At 38.7% G+C, this 27,411-nt stretch overlaps 3 protein-coding genes and 1 pseudogene across 5 annotated transcripts in view; 2 read left to right on the top strand and 2 right to left on the bottom strand.

Moving 5' to 3' along the window:
- LOC131790564 (vacuolar protein sorting-associated protein 33A) overlaps window positions 1–24,740 on the top strand; it is a 39,758-nt gene extending 15,018 nt beyond the window's left edge. The window contains exons 11-18 of one of the 3 annotated variants that reach the window (XM_066162141.1): window positions 11,839–11,918; window positions 12,300–12,386; window positions 12,549–12,689; window positions 12,865–12,966; window positions 13,418–13,484; window positions 14,182–14,304; window positions 16,940–17,014; window positions 24,585–24,740. In XM_066162141.1, coding sequence (XP_066018238.1) covers window positions 11,839–11,918; window positions 12,300–12,386; window positions 12,549–12,689; window positions 12,865–12,966; window positions 13,418–13,484; window positions 14,182–14,304; window positions 16,940–17,014; window positions 24,585–24,592 — 683 coding nt within the window. In that variant the 3' untranslated portion in view covers window positions 24,593–24,740. Of the gene's footprint in view, window positions 1–11,838; window positions 11,919–12,299; window positions 12,387–12,548; window positions 12,690–12,864; window positions 12,967–13,006; window positions 13,123–13,417; window positions 13,485–14,181; window positions 14,305–14,806; window positions 16,360–16,939; window positions 17,015–24,584 lie in introns of those variants that run through there. The other 2 variants (XM_066162140.1, XR_010716627.1) reach the window with 2 other exon arrangements.
- LOC136278914 (uncharacterized) lies at window positions 5,878–8,507 on the bottom strand. The gene has a single exon (XM_066162139.1). It carries the CDS (start codon window positions 8,217–8,219, stop codon window positions 6,159–6,161), a length of 2,061 nt encoding a protein of 686 aa, XP_066018236.1. The 5' UTR covers window positions 8,220–8,507; the 3' UTR covers window positions 5,878–6,158.
- On the top strand, window positions 8,517–11,444 carry LOC136278915 (uncharacterized; annotated as a pseudogene).
- LOC131790621 (uncharacterized) lies at window positions 17,918–21,411 on the bottom strand. The gene has a single exon (XM_059107851.2). The coding sequence runs from the start codon at window positions 21,196–21,198 to the stop codon at window positions 19,153–19,155; it is 2,046 nt and encodes a 681-aa protein (XP_058963834.2). The 5' UTR covers window positions 21,199–21,411; the 3' UTR covers window positions 17,918–19,152.
- Window positions 24,741–27,411: the final 2,671 nt, after the last annotated feature.

Raw genomic sequence — 27,411 nt, 5'->3', positions numbered from 1 at the left:
GCAGCCGTCTCGATCTTACAATCAATTGCGCAAGTCAATGAAGCTTGTCGTGGAAGATGTCCAAGAGCAGGTAAATAGAGATGGGTATTTTAAATTGGTATTCTTCATGTAACATGGCATGAAGTGAGGGCCACTAGAGTGTGTTGGTCAAAAATACCGCAGCGACTTATGGGCGAGAGGACATGTCAAGAATTGGCCAGTATGGTGTGGATATCAGGATATTAATTTTCGTTATCACTTTTCAGAACCCAAACGACATCGCATACGTCTTTTCAGGATACGCGCCGCTCACTGTCCGGCTGGCGCAGTTTCTGGCGCGGCCGCAGGGCTGGAGAGGACTTGAAGAGGTAAACAGACGCGTGATCGTACAAATTTCTTTGTTTTTAGAATGCAATATGTGGACCATTGCCAGAGACTAATCCCTTACGCGGGATGCCAAATGAGAGCAAAGAAAAGCGCGTGGAAAACAGTCTATGACGTGCGCGGGAAACGACGCCTGGAGCGTAAGGCATTTGAAATTCTAGTTCCAATAAACTTATTGACCACTAGAGTGACTTATCCTCCCTGCTTGGTGAGAGAACGTTTATCGATTTGTTCCATCGACAATAATACCCTGTCCTCTTTGACCTGTCTAATTTGGAAACCGGCGCCGTTTCGTCTCTAAAGCAGTTCAGTTGCTTTTTATCTGCATTGTTTTTTTATCCATCCATACTCAGATATACTGTTCGAGGAAACCATTCTTCGTAGCTAGTAAAATTGTACGAACTTGCACAGATAATCTGTTTGAATTTTCTTCAGGTCCTTCGGTTGCTCCCAGGCCCCGCAGTGGAAGAAGTCCAACGGCTGCCTCCTGGTCTCCAGAAAAGTAAGATTCACGATCGTTCTGGCACATTGACAGGTTTAGTTTTTTGTGAGGCGCACACATTGTTTACTAGGCAGTGGGAACAGACTACTTTTAACCCCATGGGATATTTGCCCCCTACCCACTTACGAGTTGAAATTAAACTTTATCAGTTCACCCCTAAATATTCAACTTGTGTCCTTACAGCAGAACACATTCCCTTTCTTTGGTAAGCTGGCCGTAGGGTGAAACCTACAGAAACCACTTCTTTTACTAAGGTTAACCCTTCAGTTCTAGGACGACTAGAACTCCCAATTACACTGACATCATTTCGGACGTCCACTGGGTTTTGCCTCAAAGGCAGCAGAAAATGAAAAGGGTGAATTTTCATATGGCCGCCCAATTGACTAGCCTTGTTAGTGAGGTTACCGATTTAAAACCTGGGTGTGAAGAGGGAAAAACGGAAATTCTGAATTGGGAAAATGACAGACTCTTGCATAGTTGGGTATATATTCTACTCCATCAGTCACAGAAACGTCTGTAAATATGAACAGTTTTAAACTTACATTTTATGTTAACGATGAGTGACACTGACTTAAAATTTTAATTAAAAACTAGTTTGGCCAGGAGGGATACTTATTACCGATATTAAATTGTGTTTCCGTCTTTGATTTGGTGAGGGACAAAATTATTATTTTCTGTCTTTTAAAATCTGTTCAGGGCCATCGACAGGCGTAGACAGTTCCATGGATGGTCCACCAAAAGTAACATTGGTTTTCTTCATTGGAGGTTGTACACACGCTGAGATTTCTGCCCTGAGATTTCTTACTCAGCAGGAAAATAGTGAGTGTTACTCCTTGTAAAGAAATGGTTCTAATTGGTGGAATATAATATTCGGTTGTGATGAGCTGTGCGGTCATCAGAGAGTGCTGCAACTTAGTTTGTCGTACCTCAGCTTTGAAGGAAGTGTCACGTGTTTTATGTTTCCGAAATACAGACTGAAAGTCTCAAAAACCAAAAGTTTGGAAACCAGAAGTAATAAAAAACGGTTTCACGCCCCTTATTTCCTCTCCCATTTCAAGGGTTGAAATCACCTTAAAGTTTATACTACAGGACAATAACTTTTCCAACTAATGATTGAGTACTTTTTATCTCATGAAAGCATGATGGAACTCTGACAACGCAAAATTTGGGAAGTGATTCATGTTTTGGGAGCGATCGAGAGAATAAGAAAAAGATATACCAACGCATTCGAGGATTCGCGTAACTGTCTCGATTCGCGTTTACTTCTCAAACCCGAACCTTTGCAGCATTTACTCACATTGAGTTATTCTCTCTGCCCCAGGCTCAACAGAGTATTTAGTAGCAACAACCAAGATTATCAACGGCACGTCGCTAATCGAATCCATCATGGAGGAAGGCGCCCCTGTTGAGGCAAACCCATTTTCATAATTTTTAGAATGCTCTTGATGAGAACTTGTTCACGAACATCTGTGAATTTATCCTTCTCCGCTTGTGTTTGTGTTTTTGGCTGTTTCACGATGAGCAATCTCGGTTTAGTCTTCGCGTAATTTTGGTGGTGTCTTCGCTTTTGAATCGAGATTTACGCTCTTGATTATCTTTTTTACCGAGACATTTTTCTCGTCAGCATAAGAAAAATCTATTGTATAATTACAAATATTCAACAAATTTAAAATATATACAAATTGAGAATCTTTTTTGGAGCATATCCAGAACGTGAAATAGGATTATTTTCAAAGAAATAAACTCAGAAGTTTTTAAACTAGACGTGTTATCAGTCCGAGTGAGTTCCTGAAAGAGGGCTGCTGTTTCAGCCGCAATTTATTCCTGTTTCCATAACTAGAAATGTCTCACTACACAAGGTGATGAACTGACGGAAAAACTTTTGTCTGTGGTGTGAGATTCAATCCGCCGTTTATTTACTAGAGTATTTGTTTTGCTCTTGTGATGCTCCAATATTGTTCAGCCATTTTTTCCCTTCCCTCTTCCTTCTTTCTCTTGATTTTGCTCCTTAGTCCTCAGTATTTCCACATGTCCATAACATATCTTACGCGAACAGGGGAAGATTTTGAAAATGTTCACTTTCTCAACTAGAATCACGTATGATATAATTTGTTTTGTCAAGGTGATATTTAATACCTGCGGGTTATTCTCTATTTTTATCCGGTTTTGAGCCAAAAATACTATCCAAAGGAAGTGAAGGATTGTGGTCTTTCGTTAAGCAGAAATTTTAATATTCATACTTTGTAGTTCAGTGTTCTTCATTAAAATTTAATTATTCGACCATCACGTGCATCTTCACATGAGGAAGAAAATGGCGACCGAAGCTAAATTTAAACGATATGTTGTGACAAGGAAATCAAGAAATGTCCACACTTTTGCGTCCAAACTTGTCGTTGGTACCAACATGGTTTGTGGTCTTCAGCTTGGAAAGTGAATATGCCTTGGTGGGACGTAAGATGGAATGAATGGTTATATCAAATGGTTGGATCAAATGAAAACATCAAATGAAAGCGCGTTAAACTCCTGTTGGAATTTTCTCCTGGAAAGGTAATTTCTAGTTACCAACATATACATTTACCATCATATTTAACTCGAGGAAACGTAGAAAACTAATCTTTAGACATTGATTGTACCTGGTCATTAGTTTTTTATGCGTTAAATAAGATGTTAAATTCCGAATTTAAAAGTTAACGAATCAAACGGCGTGAATTATATGCACAAAGCGGTGCTTCTCTAATATAAGTTACTCAGGCATCCGATATTTGGCGTATACAATGTAGACTTTACAGTCGTTGAAGCAAAATCAATAGCAAATGTTCAACAATGTTCTAAGTACAGAGGCAAGATTAGTTTACTTACATAGGTAGACAATCCCAAAACACTTACAAGATGTCTGTGTACATCATACAGAATCCCCTGAAATGATGACAACTGTATAAAAATCTTAGGTAAAAACCTGGAACAGTCTCCCAAATAACCTCGAACTGAATGAAATAATTACTGACCATTCTGAAGTTTCCCTCATAATTGTCATCTTAGACTATAATTGATTTCACGTCATGCTTTTGCCCTTCACTGAAATGTACACTGCTGCGATTTCTAGGGTGACCACGGGAGTGGACAATAATTTCTTTTTTTTATCTTCTTTTCTTCTGGGTCACATAAAATAGGATCATTTGTGGTTAATGAATTCGTAAAGCTTCAATTTTAGGATCGGTGGTCCTCTAGAATAGACAAGCTGGCATTATGTAAATGAAAAAACTTCAGATTCAAGGTAAATCAAAAGAGATTAAGGGAGATATGCCTCCTTGTTTTCAGATACGACCATAGCAGAGTTGATCAAGGAAAAAACTGATTCTGAAGAGTTCAGAAAACGTATTCAAGTTGAACAAGGTTTGTGTTTATCAAAAGTGATCCATGATAACTGGTGCATTTCTCATGATCATTGCTGCTTACCACAAGAGTAAAGTAGTTCTATCTTTACATTATTAAGACTCAGTTTACAGCAATGTGTTTTTTGCTGTGCCTGCAATCCAGTAGAGAGAAGCGTGAATGCACTGAGCCCTTTAAACCCTAACGGTTTACCTAACATCAGGTGAGGACGGGAGTTGAAGCCAAAAATAATATTTGCGATGTACTATTAAGAAGAAAAAAATTTCCCACGGATTTTTACAAACAAATTTCTAAGTGCACACAAAGCAAGTTATTCCATCTCCCAAAACTCCACCCCTTCTATCAGTTTTCTAGTGGTCCATCCTGTCATGTGAGTTATCTTAAAAGTAATTTTTTAATAACTTTAAGGGTGCTAGGATTTCATGCGGAGAGCCCGATCATTCGAAAAAGAACCCTTACAATTCCGTACATATCCTGAAGAGCCTCAACACAACTTATTCGCTAATTCCGTTCCCTTAGTATGGAATATTGGCATGACGTATATTTTCAGCACTCTCAACCAAATAATATGCAGGGTAGTGAGAATGAGGGGAATTACTTTTTGTTTTTTGGGGTGAAATTTTTGAGCTTTTAGTTTAGGGGAGTTGAGATTTTGCCGTCGTCCAAGTCTTTTGTTGTTAACTTGTTAACCCCTAAGAGTGACTAGCGTCTAGTTTCTCCTTACAATATCACCCAATGAAGGCAATGATCACCAACTTAAGAGGCTCTTGGTTGTGAGACAAACTGAATGAATGAATGAATGAAAACTTTATTTATCCACGGTACTTATCATCAGTAAAAAGTACACTTCCAAGGAGCCTACAACTACGACTGCTAATATCTTTACCTAAAGAGTTCGTGTCTCCTTGTCAGTACCTTAGAAAATATATAAAAAATAGTTTGGAGAATTTCCATATTAATGGAGGGCCTAAAAGGTTAAAACTTTATACTAAACTCTTTAAAACAACCAATTTCATTTAAGCACCTGGCTGTTTTTCTACTTAACCCTCTCTACCTTCCCTTTTTTCAATATGGAATTGCATTCAGCCTACCAATATTCATCTTTACACTAGATCTTAAACAAAACCTTGGAGTATGTTCAATGCCATCTCGATTGCTCGATAATTTATTGTGACTTAGAACCTTCGTAGGCTTTTTAAACCTCGGAGGTATTTTTTTAAACCTCAGAAAACCCTTCAGTGCTAATGGCAGTCAACAAATGAGCTCAACAATGATATGATAAGAACTGGAACTGTATGATTTATAACCAACTTGATTTTAAAAAAAATACATGGCTGGTAAATCTATACATGGCTGTACAGAAACTAGCAAATTGTTCAATTAGAAATGTAAGTATGACGCATTTATCTCTAGTATTTAGTTCATATTTAAGCTCTTACTCGAATGCTGCTGCTATAGCGTCAATGAGCTTATTCCATTTGGATTTACGTCCTTGACGAACTGACTGACAGCGAATTGTAAAATATAAACAAGAATCGGATCAATATTAGTATCTGGGCAACTGCCTACCTACCCCTCCCCTAACTCAACAACAGTCAATTGATAACAAGTTAGGGTTAGGGGAGGGGTAGGTGGGCAGTTGCCCAGATACTGATATTGATCCCAAGAAGGATCAATATCAGTATCCCAAGAATCTATTCTTGGGCACATTGTGTCAGGTTGTCTCAGTTTTGTCTCATGTGAAAACGTGACCGTTTGGGGAACGAGTCTTCTTTACAGTCCAAAACTACATGGTCACACACGAGCTCCGCTCTTCAATTTACAGAATTGTGTGACACACATCACGCAACTGATCCTTAACTAGGCGAACGAGAAGAATTGCATATTTCGCTAATCGTAATTAATTTCCTAGCAGTTTGTCTAACTCCTTTCTGAACTTGAGTACATGAAACATGTTTTTAAGCTGGAGTGTGTGCTCAAGACACTTGTAAAAATAATCTGGGCATTCTCCTCGGAGGTCTTGAAGTTCAATCAATGTTTGTCCTGTGAATTCAACCATGTCTCTGTCACACACCTGTGCCAATCCAATTTTCTTCAGCCATTTTTTCACGTCCTCATTTGTCCATCCGGCTACATCTGGACCAGAGGGCTGTTTTGTTAGAGTCGTAGCCTCAGTTGTTCGAATCACCGCCTCTAGGGGACCGTCTGTGTGATCCACATCTTTTCCTCTTCCTGCTAATTCTTTGACCAGTTTTGTCACCCCAGAATCAATAGTATGCTTACTCTGAAAGTCAATCCACATTTTCGTTCCCAACAGCATTCCTAGCCAGCCATCCGCTTTGTAATTTTTCTGCATCATCAAAGGAATGATGTCTTTTCTTAACTGATAGGCGTACTCGGCCTCTGAACGACAGTTGGGACTCTCTTTGTATCTTTGTGACACGCAGATCAGAACAACAGCGGCGTTCTCGACAGCTTTGGCCATTGCGTCCAGTGTAGACCCACCCATTTGCTCCAGATCCATCCATACTCTGTACCCATTAGCCTGAAGTTGATTTTTGACTTGGACCAAGACTTCCTGAGCATCCCATTGGTAGCTAATCATCACGTGGTTTCCAGACCCCTCTTTCATCTTTTCGGCTTTATCTCTTGCTGTCTTTCCTTCAATCTCCCACAATGCTCCAGCGGCTGCCTTTTGCACTGCAGCGTTTTGACTGTGGTGTAATGTGCGTAAGATGTCCACGGTTCCGTTTCCCTCTCGAATGATATCCTTGTTAGAGTCGTCGAAAGCTAGCATCCACAATGCCTTGGCGGCACTCGCTCGTTCCTCGTCGTCGCCTGAGGTCTGGAGTGTTGACGTTAAGACTCTTATTGCCCCTTCGCTTCCAAGAATTTGCTTGTTGTTGTCGTTAATTGCCAAATGACTGAGTCCTTCTGCAAGTTCCTTAGCGGAGAATTCGGCGTTGCTTCGGCGGTCTTCTTCCTTCCAAGCTTCGTCTAACATTCTTATAATGAAGCGAAGCAAGTCTTTGTCGGCAGAGATTAAATGATTAGTTTCTTCATTAACAAGGTACGCCAGGCACAACAAGGCCGGGGCAGCAATACCTGCCACTTTAACCTTTGCAAAATAAACTAAAGTCTCGTCACTGTTAGCAAACCATTGGCGATCTCTCAGTCGGCGAGAAATGTTGTGCAAAATGCTGATGCACGTTTCTAGTATTTGAAATATTACAGATTCTTCATCTTCGCTCTGCCAGTCGTCATTTTCTTGATCGATCCTCTCGATATTCTCCATGCAAGTTAGTACAACTCCATCTTGAGCGCTCGCCAAGCAAAAACCATCGTGGAAATCAGCAAAGTTCTGTATTGTTCCCAGTGCAATAAGAAGGCTTCCAAAGGAAGTAAAAGTCTCCTCTTGGTCACTTGTCCCCAATTCGTCGTCTCTTCCATCAGTATAGTAATCTGTGAAACAGTTTTTCACGAAGCTATGCAGCACTGTTGCTCCTTCGACTTCGATTATAAACTCCATAAGCGTATTGTATTTTTCTGAGTCGTTCGACCCTGCTGACATACACGCGCTGCAGCTTGTGTTAAACAACTCTTCGAATATTTCACTCAGCTTGGAATATTGAATTATATATCCCTTGGATTTGTCGTCTACGGCTTTTCTCAAATCTTGAAGAGGGGTTAACATCGTTTGAAGGTCATCTTGTAGCTCTGGGAAGCTGTGCGTGTATTTAAGTAAGACTTCCCACTCATCCAGTGAAATCCTCTCACTTTGTTCTTCGTTCGTGTGCTCCTTGTTTACACTTGACGTATAGCCGCGATCCTGTACGGGCCGGTGTTGAACAACTTTGGGCTTCAAATCAGATGTCGGCGGTCTGTCCACAGCCATGTCCATTTGAGGTTGTCGAGGTACTACATTAAGATTTCTTGAATTCTTTGATACACCAGAACCCATAATGATGGGAGTGTTAGACAACCAGTCGCCAAAAGCACGATGCAGCACGTAAATTTACAGTTCCTCAGTTGCTATGCTGTGAATCGTGCTGCGTTTGTCATCGGGGAGAAATTTTCGTGTTGAATATCCTTGCGTAGTGGCCGGTTACTTATGAAATGTAGACGAAATTGTACTTAAATGTTGTCGACGATGAGTTTTTCCGTCGGTCAGAGTTAGACATAATTACCGCCGCTTCCTCGAGTTGGATAAATGTTTTTTCCTGAAAGCAATCGCGCAAGTGCAACTCCCTATGACTTTCTCTGTTACTATGCTGTGAATCTTACTACGCATGTCATCGGGGAGAAATTTTCGTGTTGAATATTCATGTGTAGCGGCCTGTTACTTGCGAAATGTAGACGAAATTGTACTTAAATGTTGTCGACAATGAGTTTTTTCGTCGGTTAGAGTCAGACTTAATTTCCGTCGCTCCCTCGAGTTGGATATTCGTTTCTTCCTGAAAGGAATTTCGCGATATTTCGCCTCTAACTACAAGCGGCCCAAGCCCCAGCTGGAATAAAAAAAATACAGGTTTACTACTCATGGAGAAGTAAACCTAGAAATGAATAACTCGCCAAAATGGGTTCTTTTCAACATAGTAGGCGGTCAGATAACAAGCAATGCACTATGGAAGTAAGGTGAGGTATTTTTTTGAGAGTTTGACTGTAATTTTTGTTATTCTAAGGAGCGGTCGTAAATATTCCCATACAAACTCTTATAATTTCGCCATGACTCTTACACCTTTTGCTGTTTATTTACGCAAAATGTACATTCATTTACGTCAACAGTTGAAACTATGCGGCAAATATACATTCATTAGCACTTCCATGAACTTCATTAACGCGAAAGAACTTTCAATAACGCTATTTGCATATCTATTAACATTCAATAGCATATATGGATGAACAATTGCACCTTTGGACAATCAAACAGCACAAATATACTTTCAATCTCGCGCAATGGTTGATCATTAACACCAATAGAAAATCAATTGTATGGTATGACAATCAATTGCGTATTAGAGACATACAATAATACAATTTGCATAGAGACGCATGATCAATTGCACCTTCATACAATCGTTTATTCAAAATGGTCAATCATTTACGTGAACTGAAAAACATTAATGTTTTTCGAATAAACAATAGTAAGAAAAAAATAGTCATCAGTGTCATCGTTGTTACAGGCATTTTAAAATACGGAACAAAAATTCAAGAGTATGTACATTAGTTAAATTTTATGTTTTTTTTTTTGCACAATATTTTGCTGAAGCAGACATAAAATGAAGAACATTTTACATGTACAGCACACTCTAAGAAACAGTACGCTGTATGGACAAGTATGGACACCTTTTGCTGTTTATTTACGTAAAATGTACATTCATTTACGTCAACAGTTGAAACTATGCGGCAAATATACATTCATTAGCACTTCCATGAAATTCATTAACGCGAAAGAACTTTCAATAACGCTATTTGCATATGTGTTAACATTCAATAGCATCAATGGATGAACAATTGCACCTTTGGACAATCAAACAGTACAAACATACTTCCAATCTCAGAGTCCTACTTGAACAGCGACAAAGAATTATTCAAGCCTTCGAAGATGTTGATGACGATTATTTGACGGAGTGAACCGATCAACGGCAAGAAGTATCGTTCTACGATACTTGAGAGAGGGAAGGATCGCGGAGAGACCACGAGGAGGAGCAAATCATGTTCGAGTAGATGATGAAATGAGGAATTACCTGAATGACATTTCAAACGAAAATTACCTGCTAACACTAGTACAGATAAATCAAGAATTGAGACAGCGTCTTCCAAGAAAACCAACAATCCATGACCGTACATTGGCAAGAACACTTGAAGGTATGTTGTATCGTGTAAAATTGGCAAGGCCACTCCCAGTTGAACGAAAACCGCCCTGATGTCCTGCAAAAAAGAGTCGACTATGCCAACTGGTTCATGCCCCATGCTGTAATGAATCAAAGAATACTTGTAGACGAGTGTAGGTACAATATTTGGACGACAAGAAGACACGGACGAGCAAGGACGGGAGAGAGGGCATATTGACAAGTATGTGGTCAGCGAGGGAGAAATGGTACTGTAGCACTGGCAATTTCACCCACCAATGGACTCATTTTTCACTCGGAATTTCTCGTTGGAATGAATGGACAAAGATTTAATGATTTTCTGTCACAGGCAAGGCTAAACCTCTACCCAAATGAACATGTGATTTTCATTTATGACGGCGCACCAGCTCACTACAATCCTGCCATTCCTGGTCAAATTCTGAGCTTAAAAAGCTACCACCATACAGCCCGTTTCTTAACATCGTAGAGCAAGCAATAAGCACCTTAAAAGCAGCCATAAAAGCGGACATAAGTCGTCCAGAGCAGCAAGAACAGATGAACAACAGAGCAAAGGCAAGACGACAAGGAATCGCGTCAAGCAATTACCGCACTTAATTGCTACGTCAGGCCCTGCAGAGAATCATAGACACTATCACGGCTGCTAAATGTGGACAGTGGTACAGATTTATGCAAACGTACATTCCAAGATGTTTAAATAATGAAGAAATTGAAGGAAAATTACAAAACATTACATTACAGTACACTGTAATCGAACAATTTTGAAATTTCTTTTTCCCTAGTTGATCGTTATTACTACACACGTTTGTCAGTTCACGTTAATGATTGACCATTTTGAATAAACGATTGTATGAACAACAAAAGGTGTATCTCGCAAGATGATCATCTCACAGCTGGAGCTTGGGCTGCTTGTGCTTCAACCAAATAAAACAATTTACGTAAACAGTGGAATACAATTCCCTATGACGTCATTGACAAGCTGTCTTTTCTCTTGTACAACAACATATTGACGTCGTTTGACAACACCAGTTGTCCTTGAGGTTCATTCAAGCAAATTAAAGGTTTGAAATCCTCTTTCGTAAGTCTGAAGAGCTTTTCTAAGGGACCATTGCTGTTGAGGCGTGCGTCTGCTCTAAAGATTTCGTGACTCGTTCATTACTGCATTATAGTAATCGTAGTTCTCTGTCTCTTTTTGTACAAAACCAACCCTGCTGTTTTCTGTTTTGATATGCTTCGCTGCCCTCTTGCGAACGATAATGGTAATTTTTTGGAGTTGCATTGAAATTCAGTTAACGACTTCTGTCGGTTCAAAAGGAAAATAACAAAGATAACTCACAAGGAACTTAAAAAAATTGTTAAAAAAGTCTTACAACTAGTGACTCGATTCATTTCAAAACTTATCGCCCATTTTTCCTCCTTTAGCTTCATGCTCAAAAATGTTTTTCTCTTCGCTCTGACCCCCACGAAAGCTTTCTTGCGTCCGTAGATGAAAGAAGAAGGCGTACCTCTAAATTAATCAATGTGTTTTTACATAACTGCAAAGTTACTTACGCTCGTAACTTGTATGTTTGAGTTGGCTGAGTGTGTCAGCTACCAGAATATCTCACTGATGATGATTTGATTAATTCTCAAAACTTTTGGCTTTGTTGCATTCAACAATACAATAAAGTAAAATATATATTTCCATGGTTTTTTCTAATTTTTGTTCAGAACTGGCTCAAGGCTTGGACACGGATAAAACAAACCCTTACATAGAGAAATGCTTTGGATTGAAGAAACCGCTGATTACCGCAAGTAAACAGACGATACCATCACCTGATGACCTGTCTGAAATCTTTAAAGTTTTTAACCCTCGTGTACAGTATGACTTTCTGGAATCTTATTGGCTGACGCAAAGGTGCTTGCAGTTGATAGCGTACGTTTCACTTGCGTTCACGATTTCCCCCACCCATCCCCTAACCTCTTTATTAACCATGTTTGGTGACTCAACATAAACTTAATTTGTATTGGCCTGTGTAGCGTCTACCTTCTCGTGGTATTTTAATTCTCTTTTGTGTTAATAACTGCAATATTGATATTGTTAGGTCCTCTTTTGTCCAATACTTCTCTTCCCCTCTCTGCTTCTCATTGCAACAATCTATCTTTCACTTTATTTATTTCAAATTTGCAAGGTGCTTCGTTTGTTGTGCGCTCAGTGTTTAACAAATAACGGTTTTAAACCGAAGATGTTGGAGTTCTACTATCGGGAAATCCTACAGGTGAGTTTCTTAGTTTGTCTTTCTACTTGGGTAGAGAAAAAAATAAAAATGCACGATAGGAAAAAAAAAAAAAACCAAAAATGGAATGCTTTCAATCATCACCTATCTGTAGTTTCCTCTTTAGTCTGCCAAAGTCTGAAGCGCTATTTCTCTTTTTCGTAGACATATGGCTTTGAGCATACATACAGGACGCTTTCTACATTGGAAACTGCTGGCTTGCTAAGAGCGCAGACGCAGCCGTCTCGATCTTACAATCAATTGCGCAAGTCAATGAGGCTTGTCGTGGAAGATGTCCAAGAGCAGGTAAATAGAGATGGGTATTTTAAATTGGTATTCTTCATGTAACATGGCATGAAGTGAGGGCTACTAGAGTGTGTTGGTCAAAAATACCGCAGCGACTTATTGGCGAGAGGACATGTCAAGAATTGGCCAGTATGGTGTGGATATCAGGATATTAATTTTCGTTATCACTTTTCAGAACCCAAACGACATCGCATACGTCTTTTCAGGATACGCGTCGCTCACTGTCCGGCTGGCGCAGTTTCTGGCGCGGCCGCAGGGCTGGAGAGGACTTGAAGAGGTAAACAGACGCGTGATCGTACAAATTTCTTTGTTTTTAGAATGCAATATGTGGACCATTGCCAGAGACTAATCCCTTACGCGGGATGCCAGATGAGAGCAAAGAAAAGCGCGTGGAAAACAGTCTATGACGTGCGCGGGAAACGACGCCTGGAGCGTAAGGCATTTGAAATTCTAGTTCCAATAAACTTATTGACCACTAGAGTGACTTATCCTCCCTGCTTGGTGAGAGCACGTTTATTGATTTGTTCCATCGACAATACTACCCTGTCCTCTTTGACCTGTCTAATTTGGAAACCGGCGCCGTTTCGTCTCTAAAGCAGTTCAGTTGCTTTTTATCTGCATCGTTTTTTTATCCATCCATACTCAGATATATTGTTCGAGGAAACCATGCTTCGTAGCTAGTAAAATTGTACGAACTTGCACAGATAATCTGTTTGAATTTTCTTCAGGTCCTTCGGTTGCTCCCAGGCCCCGCAGTGGAAGAAGTCCAACGGCTGCCTCCTGGTCTCCAGAAAAGTAAGATTCACGATCGTTCTGGCACATTGACAGGTTAAGTTTTTTGTGAGGCGCACACATTGTTTACTTGGCAGTGGGAACAGACTACTTTTAACCCCACTGGATATTTGCCCCCTACCACGCTTACGAGTTGAAATTAAACTTTATCAGTTCACCCCTAAATATTCAACTTGTGTCCTTACAGCAGAACACATTTCCTTTCTTTGGTAAGCTGGCCGTAGGGTGAAACCTACAGAAACCACTTCTTTTACTAAGGTTAACCCTTCAGTTCTAGGACGACTAGAACTCCCAATTACACTGACATCATTTCGGACGTCCACTGGGTTTTGCCTCAAAGGCAGCAGAAAATGAAAAGGGTGAATTTTCATATGGCCGCCCAATTGACTAGCCTTGTTAGTGAGGTTACCGATTTAAAGCCTGGGTGTGAAGAGGGAAAAACGGAAATTCTGAATTGGGAAAATGACAGACTTTTGCATAGTTGGGTGTATATTCTACTCCATCAGTCACAGAAACGTCTGTAAATATGAACAGTTTTAGACTTACATTTTATAATAAAGATGAGTGACACTGACTTAAAATTTTAATTAAAAACTAGTTTGGCCAGGAGGGATACTTGTTAACGGTATTAAATTATGTTTCCGTCTTTGATTTGGTGAGGGTCAAAATTGTTATTTTCTGTCTTTTAAAATCTGTTCAGGGCCATCGACAGGCGTAGACAGTTCCATGGATGGTCCACCAAAAGTAACATTGGTTTTCTTCATTGGAGGTTGTACACACGCTGAGATTTCTGCCCTAAGATTTCTTACTCAGCAGGAAAATAGTGAGTGTTACTCCTTGTAAAGAAATGGTTCTAATTGGTGGAATATAATATTCGGTTGTGATGAGCTGTGCGGTCATTAGAGAGTGCTGCAACTTAGTTTGTCGTACCTCAGCTTTGAAGGAAGTGTCACGTGTTTTATGTTTCCGAAATACAGACTGAAAGTCTCAAAAACCAAAAGTTTGGAAACCAGAAGTAATAAAAAACGGTTTCACGCCCCTTATTTCCTCTCCCATTTCAAGGGTTGAAATCACCTTAAAGTTTATACTACAGGACAATAACTTTTCCAACTAATGATTGAGTACTTTTTATCTCATGAAAGCATGATGGAACTCTGACAACGCAAAATTTGGGAAGTGATTCATGTTTTGGGAGCGATCGAGAGAATAAGAAAAAGATATACCAACGCATTCGAGGATTCGCGTAACTGTCTCGATTCGCGTTTACTTCTCAAACCCGAACCTTTGCAGCATTTACTCACATTGAGTTATTCTCTCTGCCCCAGGCTCAACAGAGTATTTAGTAGCAACAACCAAGATTATCAACGGCACGTCGCTAATCGAATCCATCATGGAGGAAGGCGCCCCTGTTGAGGCAAACCCATTTTCATAATTTTTAGAATGCTCTTGATGAGAACTTGTTCACGAACGTCTGTGAATTTATCCTTCTCCTCTTGTGTTTGTGAGAGAGTAAGTGATCACGCGTGTTTTGGCTGTTTCACGATGTGCAATCTCGGTTTAGTCTTCGCGTAATTTTGGTGGTGTCTTCGCTTTTGAATCGAGATTTACGCTCTTGATTATCTTTTTTACAGAGACACTTTTCTCGTCAGCATAAGAAAAATCTATTGTATAATTACAAATATTCAACAAATGTAAAATATATACAAATTGAGAATCTTTTTTGGAGCATATCCAGAACGTGAAATAGGATTATTTTCAAAGAAATAAACTCAGAAGTTTTTAAACTAGACGTGTTATCAGTCCGAGTGAGTTCCTGAAAGAGGGCTGCTGTTTCAGCCGCAATTTATTCCTGTTTCCATAACTAGAAATGTCTCACTACTCAAGGTGATGAACTGACGGAAAAACTTTTGTCTGTGGTGTGAGATTCAATCCGCCGTTTATTTACTAGAGTATTTGTTTTGCTCTTGTGATGCTCCAATATTGTTCAGCCATTTTTTCCCTTCCCTCTTCCTTCTTTCTCTTGATTTTGCTCCTTAGTCCTCAGTATTTCCACATGTCCATAACATATCTTACGCGAACAGGGGAAGATTTTGAAAATGTTCACTTTCTCAACTAGAATCACGTATGATATAATTTGTTTTGTCAATGTGATATTTAAAACATGCGGGTTATTCTCTATTTTTATCCGGTTTTGAGCCAAAAATACTATCCAAAGGAAGTGAAGGATTGTGGTCTTTCGTTAAGCAGAAATTTTAATATTCATACTTTGTAGTTCAGTGTTCTTCATTAAAATTTAATTATTCGACCATCACGTGCATCTTCACATGAGGAAGAAAATGGCGACCGAAGCTAAATTTAAACGATATGTTATGACAAGGAAATCAAGAAATGTCCACACTTTTGCGTCCAAACTTGTCGTTGGTACCAAAAGTGAATATGCCTTGGTGGGACGTAAGATGGAATGAATGGTTATATCAAATGGTTGTATCAAATGAAAACATCAAATGAAAGCACGTTAAACTCCTGTTGGAATTTTCTCCTGGAAAGGTAATTTCTAGTTACCAACACATACATTTACCATCATATTTAACTCGAGGAAACGTAGAAAGCTAATCTTTAGACATTGATTGTACCTGGTCATTAGCTTTTTATGCGTTAAATAAGATGTTAAATTCCGAATTTAAAAGTTAACGAATCAAACGGCGTGAATTATATGCACAAAGCGGTGCTTCTCTAATATAAGTTACTCAGGCATCCGATATTTGGCGTATACAATGTAGACTTTACAGTCGTTGAAGCAAAATCAATAGAAAATGTTCAACAATGTTTTGATGTCCAGTCTTTTTCTTTCCTCAAAGCTTCTTATTTTTGTAACGATCTTAAAGATGCACCCAAAAAGCACAGTAGTAGTAAAAGATTTCTAGTCAGTCGGATAGAACTTATTTGAACGCCATGGTCTGAATCTTTTTGTAAGTACAGAGGCAAGATTAGTTTACTTACATAGGTAGACAATCCCAAAACACTTACAAGATGTCTGTGTACATCATACAGAATCCCCTGAAATGATGACAACTGTATAAAGATCTTGGGTAAAAACCTGGAACAGCCTCCCAAATAACCTCAAACTAAATGAAATAATTACTGACCATTCTGAAGTTTCCCTCATAATTGTCATCTTAGACTATAATTGATTTCACGTCATGCTTTTGCCCTTCACTGAAATGTACACTGCTGCGATTTCTAGGGTGACCACGGGAGTGGACAATAATTTCTTTTTTTATCTTCTTTTCTTCTGGGTCACATAAAATAGGATCATTTGTGGTTAATGAATTCGTAAAGCTTCAATTTTAGGATCGGTGGTCCTCTAGAATAGACAAGCTGGCATTATGTAAATGAAAAAACTTCAGATTCAAGGTAAATCAAAAGAGATTAAGGGAGATATGCCTCCTTGTTTTCAGATACGACCATAGCAGAGTTGATCAAGGAAAAAACTGATTCTGAAGAGTTCAGAAAACGTATTCAAGTTGAACAAGGTTTGTGTTTATCAAAAGTGATCCATGATAACTGGTGCATTTCTCATAATCATTGCTGCTTACCACAAGAGTAAAGTAGTTCTATCTTTACATTATTAAGACTCAGTTTACAGCAATGTGTTTTTTGCTGTGCCTGCAATCCAGTAGAGAGAAGCGTGAATGCACTGAGCCCTTTAAACCCTAACGGTTTACCTAACATCAGGTGAGGACGGGAGTTGAAGCCAAAAATAATATTTGCGATGTATTATTAAGAAGAAAAAATTTTCCCACGGATTTTTACAAACAAATTTCTAAGTGCGCACAAAGCAAGTTATTCCATCTCCCAAAACTCCACCCCTTCTATCAGTTTTCTAGTGGTCCATCCTGTCATGTGAGTTATCTTAAAAGTAATTTTTTAATAACTCTAAGGGTGCTAGGATTTCATGCGGAGAGCCCAATCATTCGAAAAGGAACCCTTACAATTCTGTACATATCCTGAAGAGCCTCAACACAACTTATTCGCTAATTCTGTTCCCTCTAAAGTCGCACAAGCCTTGCAAGCCTTTCAAAGGGCGTACGGCTACTCCGCTCTGCGTTGGATATATTTCCCGACTTGATTGTATTACACTTAATATCTGTAAGGGATTTCTAACATTAGTATGGAATATTGGCATGACGTATGTTTTCAGCACTTACAACCAAATAATATGCAGGGTAGTGAGAATGAGGGGAATTACTTTTTGTTTTTTGGGGTGAAATTTTTGAGCTTTTAGTCTAGGGGAGTTGAGATTTTGCCGTCGTCCAAGTCTTTTGTCGTCAACTTGTTAACCCATAAGAGTGACTAGCGTCTAGTTTCTCCTTAAAATATCACCCAATGAAGGCAATGATCACCAACTTAAGAGGCTCTTGGTTGTGAGACAAACTGAATGAATGAATGAATGAAAACTTTATTTATCCACGGTACTTATCATCACTAAAAAGTACACTTCCAAGGAGCCTACAACTACGACTGCTAATATTTTTACCTAAAGAGTTCGTGTGTCTCCTTGTCAGTACCGTAGAATATATATAAAAAATAGTTTGGAGAATTGCCATAGTAATGGAGGGCCTAAAAGGTTTAAACTTTATACTAAACGCTTTAAAACAACCAATTTCGTATAAGCACTTATCTGTTTTTCTAATTAATCCTCTCTAGAAGTTACTCACAGCGCTGGCATCGTAAAAAATAACTTGATAGATATTATAAAACCCTTTTGAAGGGACTGGTTAGAAAATAACAACCTCTTTTAAACACTATTAACAGTGTGCCTGTATTTCAAAAATGAAAGCGGTAACTTCCCTTTTTTCAATATGGAATTGCATTCAGCCTACCAATATTCATCTTTACACTAGATCTTAAGCAAAACCTTGGAGTATGTTCAATGCCATCTCGACTGATTGATAATTTATGGTGACTTAGAACCTTCGTAGGCTTTTTAAACCTTGGAGGTACTTTTTAAACCTCAGAAAACCCTTCAGTGCTAATGGCAGTCACCAAATGAGCTCAACAATGATAGTAAAGAACTGGAACTGTAGGATTTATAACCAACTTGATTTAAAAAAAAACATGGCTGGTAAAACTATACATGACTGTACAGAAACTAGCAAATTGTTCAATTAAAAATGTAATTATGACGCATTTATCCCTAGTATTTAGTACATACTTAAGTTCTTCCTCGAATACTGCTGCTATAGCGTCAATGAGCTTATTACATTTGGATTTACGTCCTTGGCGAACTGATTGACAGCGAATTGTAAAATATATACAAGAATCGGATCAATATCAGTATCTGGGCAACTGCCCACCTACCCTCCCCTAACTCAAAACAGTCAATTGATAACAAGTTAGGGTTAATGTTGGGTTAGGGGAGGGGTAGGTAGGCAATTGCCCAAATACTGATATTGATCCTAAGAATCTATTCTCGGGCACATTGTATCAGGTTGTCTCAGTTTTCTCATGTGAAAACGTGACCGTTTGGGGAACGAGTCTTCTTTGCAGTCCAAAACTATATGGTCACACAGGAGTTCCGTTCTTCAATTTACAGAATTGTGTGACACACATCACGCAACTGATCCTTAACTAGGCGAACGAGAAGAATTGCATATTTCGCTAATCGCAATTAATTTCCCAGCAGTTTGTCTAACTCCTTTCTGAACTTGAGAACATGAAACATGTTTTTAAGCTGAAGTGTGTGCTCGAGACACTTGTAAAAATAATCTGGGCATTCTCCTCGGAGCTCTTGAAGTTCAATCAATGTTTGTCCTGTGAATTCAGCCATGTCTTTGTCACACACCTGTGCCAATCCAATTTTCTTCAGCCATCTCTTCACGTCCTCATTTGTCCATCCGGCTACATCTGGACCAGAGGGCTGTTTTGTTAGAGTAGTGACCTCGGTTGTTCTAATCACCGCCTCTAGGGGACCGTCTGTGTGATCCACATCTTTTCCTCTTCCCGCTAATTCTTTGACCAGTTTTGTCACACCAGAATCGATGGTATACTTACTCTGAAAGTCAATCCACATTTTCGTTCCCAACAGCATTCCTAGCCAGCCATCTGCTTTGTAATTTTTCTGCATCATCAAAGGAATGATGTCTTTTCTTAGCTGGTAGGCATACTCGGCCTCTGAACGACAGTTGGGACTTTCTTTGTATCTTTGTGACACGCAAATCAGTACAACAGCAGCATTCTCGACAGCTTTGGCCATTGTCTCTAATGTGGACCCACCCATTTGCTCCAGATCCATCCACACTCTGTATCCATTTGCCTGAAGTTGATTTTTGACTTGAACCAAGACTTCCTGAGCATCCCATTGGTAGCTAATCATCACGTGGTTTCCAGACCCCTCTTTCATCTTTTCGGCTTTATCTCTTGCTGTCTTTCCTTCAATCTCCCACAATGCTCCAGCGGCTACCTTTTGCACTTCAGCGTTTTGACTGTGGTGTAATTTGCGTAAGATGTCCACGGTTCCATCTCCCTCTCGAATGATATCCTTGTTAGAGTCGTCGAAAGCCAGCATCCATAATGCCTTGGCGGCACTCGCTTGTTCCTCGTCGTCGTTCGAGGTCTCGAGTGTTGACGTTAAGACTCTTATTGCCCCTTCGCTTCCAAGAATTTTCTTATTGTTGTCGTTAATTGCCAAATGACTGAGTCCTTCTGCAAGTTCCTTAGCGGAGAATCCGTTGCTTCGACGGTCTTCTCCTTCCCAAGCTTCGTCTAACATTGTTGTAATGAAGCGAAGCAAGTCTTCGTCGGCGGAGATTAAATGATTAGTTTCTTCATTAACAAGGTACGCCAGGCACAACAAGGCCGAGACAGCGATACTAGTCACTTGAACCTTTGCAAAATAGAGTAAAGTCTCGTCACTGTTAGCAAACCATTGGCGATCTCTTAGCCGTCGAGAAATGTTGTACAAAATCCCGGTGAACCCTTCTAGTATTTGTATTATTTCATATTCTTCATCTTCGCTTTGCCAGTCGTCATTTTCTTGATCGATCCTCTCTATATTCTCCATGCAAGTGAGTACAACTCCATCTTGAGCGCTCGCCAAGCAAAAACCATCATGGAAATCAGCAAAGTTGTGTATTGTTGACATTGCGAGATAAAGGCAAGTAAAAGTCTCCTCTTGGTCACTTGTCTCCGATTCGTCGTCTGTTCCATCAGTATAGTAATCTTTGAAACAGTTTTTCATGAAGTTATGCAGCACTGTTGCTCCTTCGACTTCAATTATAAACTCCATAAATGTATTGTATTTTTCGACGTCGTTCGTCCCTGCCGACGGTGTGCTGCAACTTTTGTTAAACAACTCTTTGAGTACTTTTATCAGCTTAGAATATTGAATTATATGTCCCTTGGATTTGTCGTCTACGGCTTTTCTCAAACCTTGTAGAGGGGTTAACATCGTTTGAAGGTCATCTTGTAGTTCTGGGAAGCTGTGCGTGTATTTAAGTAAGACTTCCCACTCATCCAGTGAAATCCTCTCACTTTGTTCTTCGTTCGTGTGCTCCTTGTTTACACTTGACGTATGGCGATGATCTTGTGCAGGCCGGTTTTGAACAACTTTGGGCTTCAAATCAGATGTCAGCGGTCTGTCCACAGCCATGTCCATTTGAGGTTGTCGAGGTACTACATTAAGATTTCTTGAATTCTTTGATACACCAGAACCCATAATGATGGGAGTGTTAGACAACCTAGTCGCCCAAAGCACGGTGCAGCACGTAAATTTACAATTTCTCAGTTGCTATGCTGTGAATCGTACTGCGTTTGTCATCGGGGAGAAATTTTCGTGTTGAATATCCTTGCGTAGTGGCCAGTTACTTATGAAATGTAGACGAAATTGTACTTAAATGTTGTTGACAATGAGTTTTTCCGTCCGTCAGAATTAGACATAGTTACTGCCGCTCCCTCGAGTTGGAGAATTGTTTTTTCCCCGAAAGCAATCACGCGAGCACAACTCCCTATGACGTCATCGACAATCTGTCTTTCTCTTTTATAATACAATAACATCGTTTGCAAACATCAGTCGTCCTTGAAGCTCATTCAAGCAAATTAAAGGTTTGAAATCCTATTTCGTTAGTCTGAAGAGCTTTTCTAGGGGAATATTGCTCTTGAGCCGTGCCCATGCTCCAAAGATTTCATGACTCGTATATTACTGCATTATGGTAATCGTAGTTATCTGTTTCGTTTTGAACAAAACCCACCTTGCTGTTTTCTGTTTTTAAATGCTTGGCTGCCCTCTTGCGAACGAAAATGCTAATTTTTTTTGGATTTGCATTGAATTTCAGTTACCGACTTCCGTCAGTTCAAAGGAAAATAAATTTGTTAAAATAAATGACAACATGGTGTGACGTGAGTCACGCTAATTATTTTCGGACTTGTCAAGTTAATTAGTAATAGCCTTTCCATGTAATTCAGGGCTTAAGCCCCCTTTAGCTATCAAATAACACATTTGTCAGAGTATAAGTTAGGAGTTAGGAGCCATTTCTGTAAACACAATTTCGTATCATTCTTGGAGCAGGAGTTGGACTCTAAGTTCATATTTCTTTCGACCTTCTTTTGATTTTCAGCTATCCTGATTATATTCCTGTTATTGTAATCATAGTTTTCCACTGTGTGTTATGAAACAAGTTTATCAATAAATCAAATGTGATCATCATGGCACTCACTCTTGAGATGTGACCGAGGCAGCAACTTCGTCGGTGCAAAGTCTGAGATCGATGAAGCCCTCGCGGAGATGGATAGCGAGTCGGTTGCGAATTACTTATCGGAACAGAATTGTGAGTGGGATCTTCAACCCACCCCACGCGTCTCACTACGGCGGTGTATGGGGACGTCAGATTTGTACCATCCGACACATCCTAGACGACATGCTCTCGGAGTTAGGGGCGCGACAGCTGACCCATGAGTTGCTGGTTACCACGATGTCAGAAGTTGCGGCGATACCATCCGATATTGACGAACCTTTATGCACTAGTCAGTGGAAAGCCCCGCACCCCCATACCCGGGGAATAGCGGGGCATTAGACCAGGCGTCTCAACTAAATGAAGTAAATTCCCCGCTATGCGGGGCAATTTCTTATGTCAAAACCTCATTTTTGTACTCCGCCCCCGGGGCAATACTTGAAAAATCCCAAATACACAACGTTGACCAAAATTAATTTATTTCAAGAATTGTGCCTCAAATTTAACTCTTACAAAAACTTTTTCAATGTCTTCATAAAATAGATGAAACAATCATGGCTTCCTCTACTCCTCTTGGTAAGAGATAGTTCTGTAAACTTTTCTCTGGACGTGTAAATGACTAAACTGGAACATGTCCTTATATTGAAATAAAACCTTTGAAAAACAAAAATTTCATTGCCACTTAAAACACAAGGTTAAAGCCTTCAATAAGCTTTAAGATCAAAATCGATTAATGACTAGCAAATATAAGCTTATATTCATATACACATGTGGCCGTACCTATATTGCTAAACATTCTCACCAGATGAATGACTGAGGTCTACACAATGGAGCGCCTAAAAGCTAAAATATACTGTATTATTCCATTAAGTTACACCGTCTGCCTTAAATATAAATATACTGAACTGATGTTTATAACTAAAGGGTGTGACGGAAAACTGAAAATCGATCCGATCCAACACAAGACTTAAAAGTAAATTGACACGCTGAGCACTTTATAGAAACATATTTCAATTAAAAAACAAATACAGTTATTTAAAACAACAAATAAAAAACGCCCATTGGCTCGGTTTGCACAGTTGCAACGGAAATGAAAACAAGTGCCAAAAGACAAAAGGTCAACGCTCTAAATAAATCGCTAATCAAGCATGACGAGGGCATAAACAATACCCAACTTTTTCTAATTTCACTACAAGACATGATAATATTTAGAGATTGAACACAGAATTTAATCGATGGCCCATTACAAGCATGAAAAGAATGGATTTTAAATCGTACATACCTTCTTGTTGGCGGCCGCCATTTTGAGATCATACGCTTTCCCAGTGTTCTTTGCAGGCCTATTCAAAAGCGAAATCCCCGCCAAAGCCCTGCTAGCCCCGCTAACGGTCCCCGGTCGCTGTTATTTGTGTCTAATGTTGTCGAACACCCCGCACACTGGGGCAAAGATGACCACTAAAAACCGCTAAAATCCCCCGCTAATGACCCGCATTCCCCCGGTATGGGGGTGCGGGGCTTTCCACTGACTAGTGCATTACCGTTGACACCAGCGATGCTGCTTACGCAAAAGACACGTCCGCTTGGACCACTTCCCGGTACCTTCACGACACAGGATGTCTATGCTCGACAGAGATGGAGAAAGTTGCAATTCCTAGCCGGTCAATTTTGGACCAGGTGGAGACGAGAGTATATCCAAAATCTCCAGGTGCGGACGAAGTGGAACAAAGAACAGCGAAATCTAGCAGTTGGAGACATCGTCCTGATGAAAGACGAGCAAGCCCACCGAAACAAAGCGACACGTGGAACATTCTTTTGAAAGAATTGCGAGGCTAGAGTTGCAGAAAACTTTACAGTTTTATCAGATTTTTGAGAGAACACTAAAAAACCGAATATATTAAAAGAGGGCATTTGAATTTTACTTCACGGCTTAAGAAAAAAAAATTGCAAGCAAAATAATACGTTGACTATTGTTGTGATAACATCGTCCGTGAATTTTTTCTTTGGAGTAAGTGCATTTGTTGTAATGCAAAAAAATACCACACCCTTGTAGGAATAGTAAAAATAACTCTAATGGGGCGTACCGAAATTTGTATTTACAGATTATGTTTGTTTTTTAAAAAAACTGTCGATATCCTAATTAGGGTAAGGAGAGAAAACCAGTAAGACTACTTTGAAGAACTGAGTGAAATTCATTGCTAGTGTAATTGCTGTTGTTAGCGAGATGCGAGATGCGAGATGCTAGATGCAAGAGAATATGATTAGTGACTAGGTTCGCTTGTACTAGTTTATCAGTACGTTTAATTGAAGCTCACATCAAGATTGTTCACGTACACTTCTAGTGGTTTGTTAACTCGGATCTTCTTTTCTTTGGCAGATTACTGAATGGCTTGTAACGGAAGTAAAAATCAAGCACTGACACAAGAGGAATGTGTCTTTCCAACTCACAGAAAAGCTAAGAGAAGAAGTAGCATACAAACTTTTTGCTTGAGTGCGAAATTTGAGTAAATCGAAGAGAGTCAAGGCTGAATTTGTTTCGTTTCGATTTATTTCATTTCCTAAAGCCTTTTATCTTAGACTGTGCCATTTGCCAAACAAGTCGAATTTATCATTTGAAGATTATGCTTTACAACTTGGAGCACGTTATGTTTTCATGTTTACCGTTATATCTTCGATTATTTCATCGCTGCTTTTTCTTTAGTAACATCTGTTTCAATTTTTTTTTTGCCGCCAAAAACTGGAAAAATATGGGCGCTTAAAATACGCATGCGGCACTTTTTTTTTTTGCACTTATGGAAACTCTAAGTAACAGCTGTTCAAAATGGCGTAATTTTCCCGCCAAAAACCTTAAAAAAATACAGGCGCCCAAAATACGCATACGCCGTTTTTTTTGTTTTTTTTTTTCCAATGTGGAATGTTCAGGATTTTGTGTCTTTCATGTCTATTAAACTATATTGTTATTTGATATAAGTCAATAAACTTAAAGTCGTTTGCTGTTTTATTTTGTGATCTTCATTTTCAATCTAAAATATTTCAGTCAACAAACAACAAAATAAAAGTTTCGTCTATTAATTATATTCAAATATTCTTTAATTAGTTAAGTGAATTTCCCTTAAATAATCAAGAAAATTTTGTTCAAATACATACTAAGACTTTTGGCGGGAAAATTTGAAACAATTTGCAGAGTTTCCCTCAACAACATTTTCGACAAAAAATTCTAACTTTTTCCGCCAAGAAAAAATTTCAAACATTCCATTCTCATTAAAAAAAAAAAAAAAAAAGATTCTTCGAAGGTTATTTTCAGAAGTTTGTTTTTGAACTTTTTTTTTTTTGCACAAGGTGATATCTACACTTAAATACACTAATAACAAGCAACATGGCCATCTATAAGTTGTTTGTTATTTCCAATGCAAGACTGACATAAAATGCATAAGTTTGCCATGTTGCTACTTGAAAGACCCTTTCAGCTTTCTATTATTTTGGTTTGTTTCACAGGACATATTTGACGGTAACAGATCAACATTTGTAACCAATTTAGGACTTTTAAACCAATATGATCTTTCAAAAGTTTCAGTCTGTCGTTAGTGTCAAGCAAGCTTTTCTTTCGTCGTTTTTGGTCGCAACTTTTATACAATCAGAAATGAATGGCTCCTCGTATCTTTTTAATTTACTTTGATAAAATTTTGGTTGAGTTCAATTACTTAAAACCAAGTTTTTTTTTCTTTTTCATTGGCCAAGTTGGCTTCATCCTTTCTCTTTTTAATCGTAGGGTTTAAAACAATTAGATAGTTACTTGGCTCCACATTTCCTTGTGAGTAACTGTGATAAATTTTTGGTTAAACTTTTATTTTGCATTGATAAATTCAGTCAAAGGGTCTATCTACTTTACAAATATGACAAAACCTAGTGGCTGGCTTATCAGAGGATACTTTTTAAATTAAACAGTATGCTTCCAATATTACATTCATTGAAAACCTTTTCGATAAGTTATACAGACAAAAATCACAGGAAAAATTTTATTCTAAATTTTTTTCTGGAAGAAAAAGGAAGTTTATAAGGCATCAAACATCTTTAAGCTAATAGCCACCGAGATATTTCTCAAGGAAATATATATTTTTTTCTAGCAATATAAAATTTTTCAATTAACGCATCTATTTGTGGGCTCTGTAAACAATTTACATTTTCGAGACAAACTGAATTTCTCAAAAGTTTAAATTACTTCCAAACTGAATTCATGAATAACTTCTCATTTGCTTGAAATGTTTACAAGACAAACCAAACTGAACAAAGCTCCCACTTCTTTCTTTCACTTGGGTTGGACAGACAATTGTTTTCTTAACTGCTGTAATTACTGAGTGAACTATGATTTGAATAAATTCATTCTGATAGATTTCAAAGCTACCACCATAATTGAGGTAGGTGTTAAATTGACAGTAAGCAATAGGCCTTTTATCTACAAAATACCTTTGACTTTTTCGATGTACTGTTTCGGTGCATACATGACAGATTTTGTGGTCTGTATAACTTTCTTTAAGATCAAAATCATTTCAGGAAAACCATCATAGAATCATCTGAACCAGACAATCAAATAATTATGAGAAGGAATACCATCGATTAAAAAAAAAATCTAACTAAGTTAAATTTTTAGTATTTTTTGAAAAAAATATTTCTTTCTATGGATTTGTTTCACGTCAAAATAATCTTCGTATCTTGTTAAAAATCGAAATTATTCAATAAAGAAACTCTGTGAAGATTGAGCATTTATTATGAATGGAAAACAAAAATTCAGTAAGAAAAACTGAGAGACAAACTTAAAAAAATAACCAAATCAAAGAGAAATATATTGAAAAGTTCATTGCGCTGGGATTTGAGCACACCCCTGTTGCGGCACTATGCTCCATCCACTGAGATATTAGAAACCTTGAATTTAATAAAACTTTGTTCACTGTACAACAACCGATCTATCCACTGCCAGGATCACCTCCACAAAAGTTTATAGGTAAAAGTTTGTCAACCTAAATATGACATCATTATAAAATATCAACCCTTTTGAACACAATGTTAAGTTAAGGTGTGGGTGATTAATTTCCTCATTTCAGGGTTTGAGGAAAAAGGAAAATTTCCATGAACTGGATAACGCATCCAGTGATTTACAAAAAAGGAAACTGAGTAGTTTACAAGTACACCAGAGAATATTCATGAGC

This window comes from Pocillopora verrucosa, chromosome 2, assembly GCF_036669915.1.
Source record: "Pocillopora verrucosa isolate sample1 chromosome 2, ASM3666991v2, whole genome shotgun sequence".
NCBI lineage: Eukaryota > Metazoa > Cnidaria > Anthozoa > Scleractinia > Pocilloporidae > Pocillopora > Pocillopora verrucosa.
The sequence above is the reverse complement of the archived record's forward strand: the minus strand, read 5'-3'. Positions and strand labels throughout refer to the sequence as shown.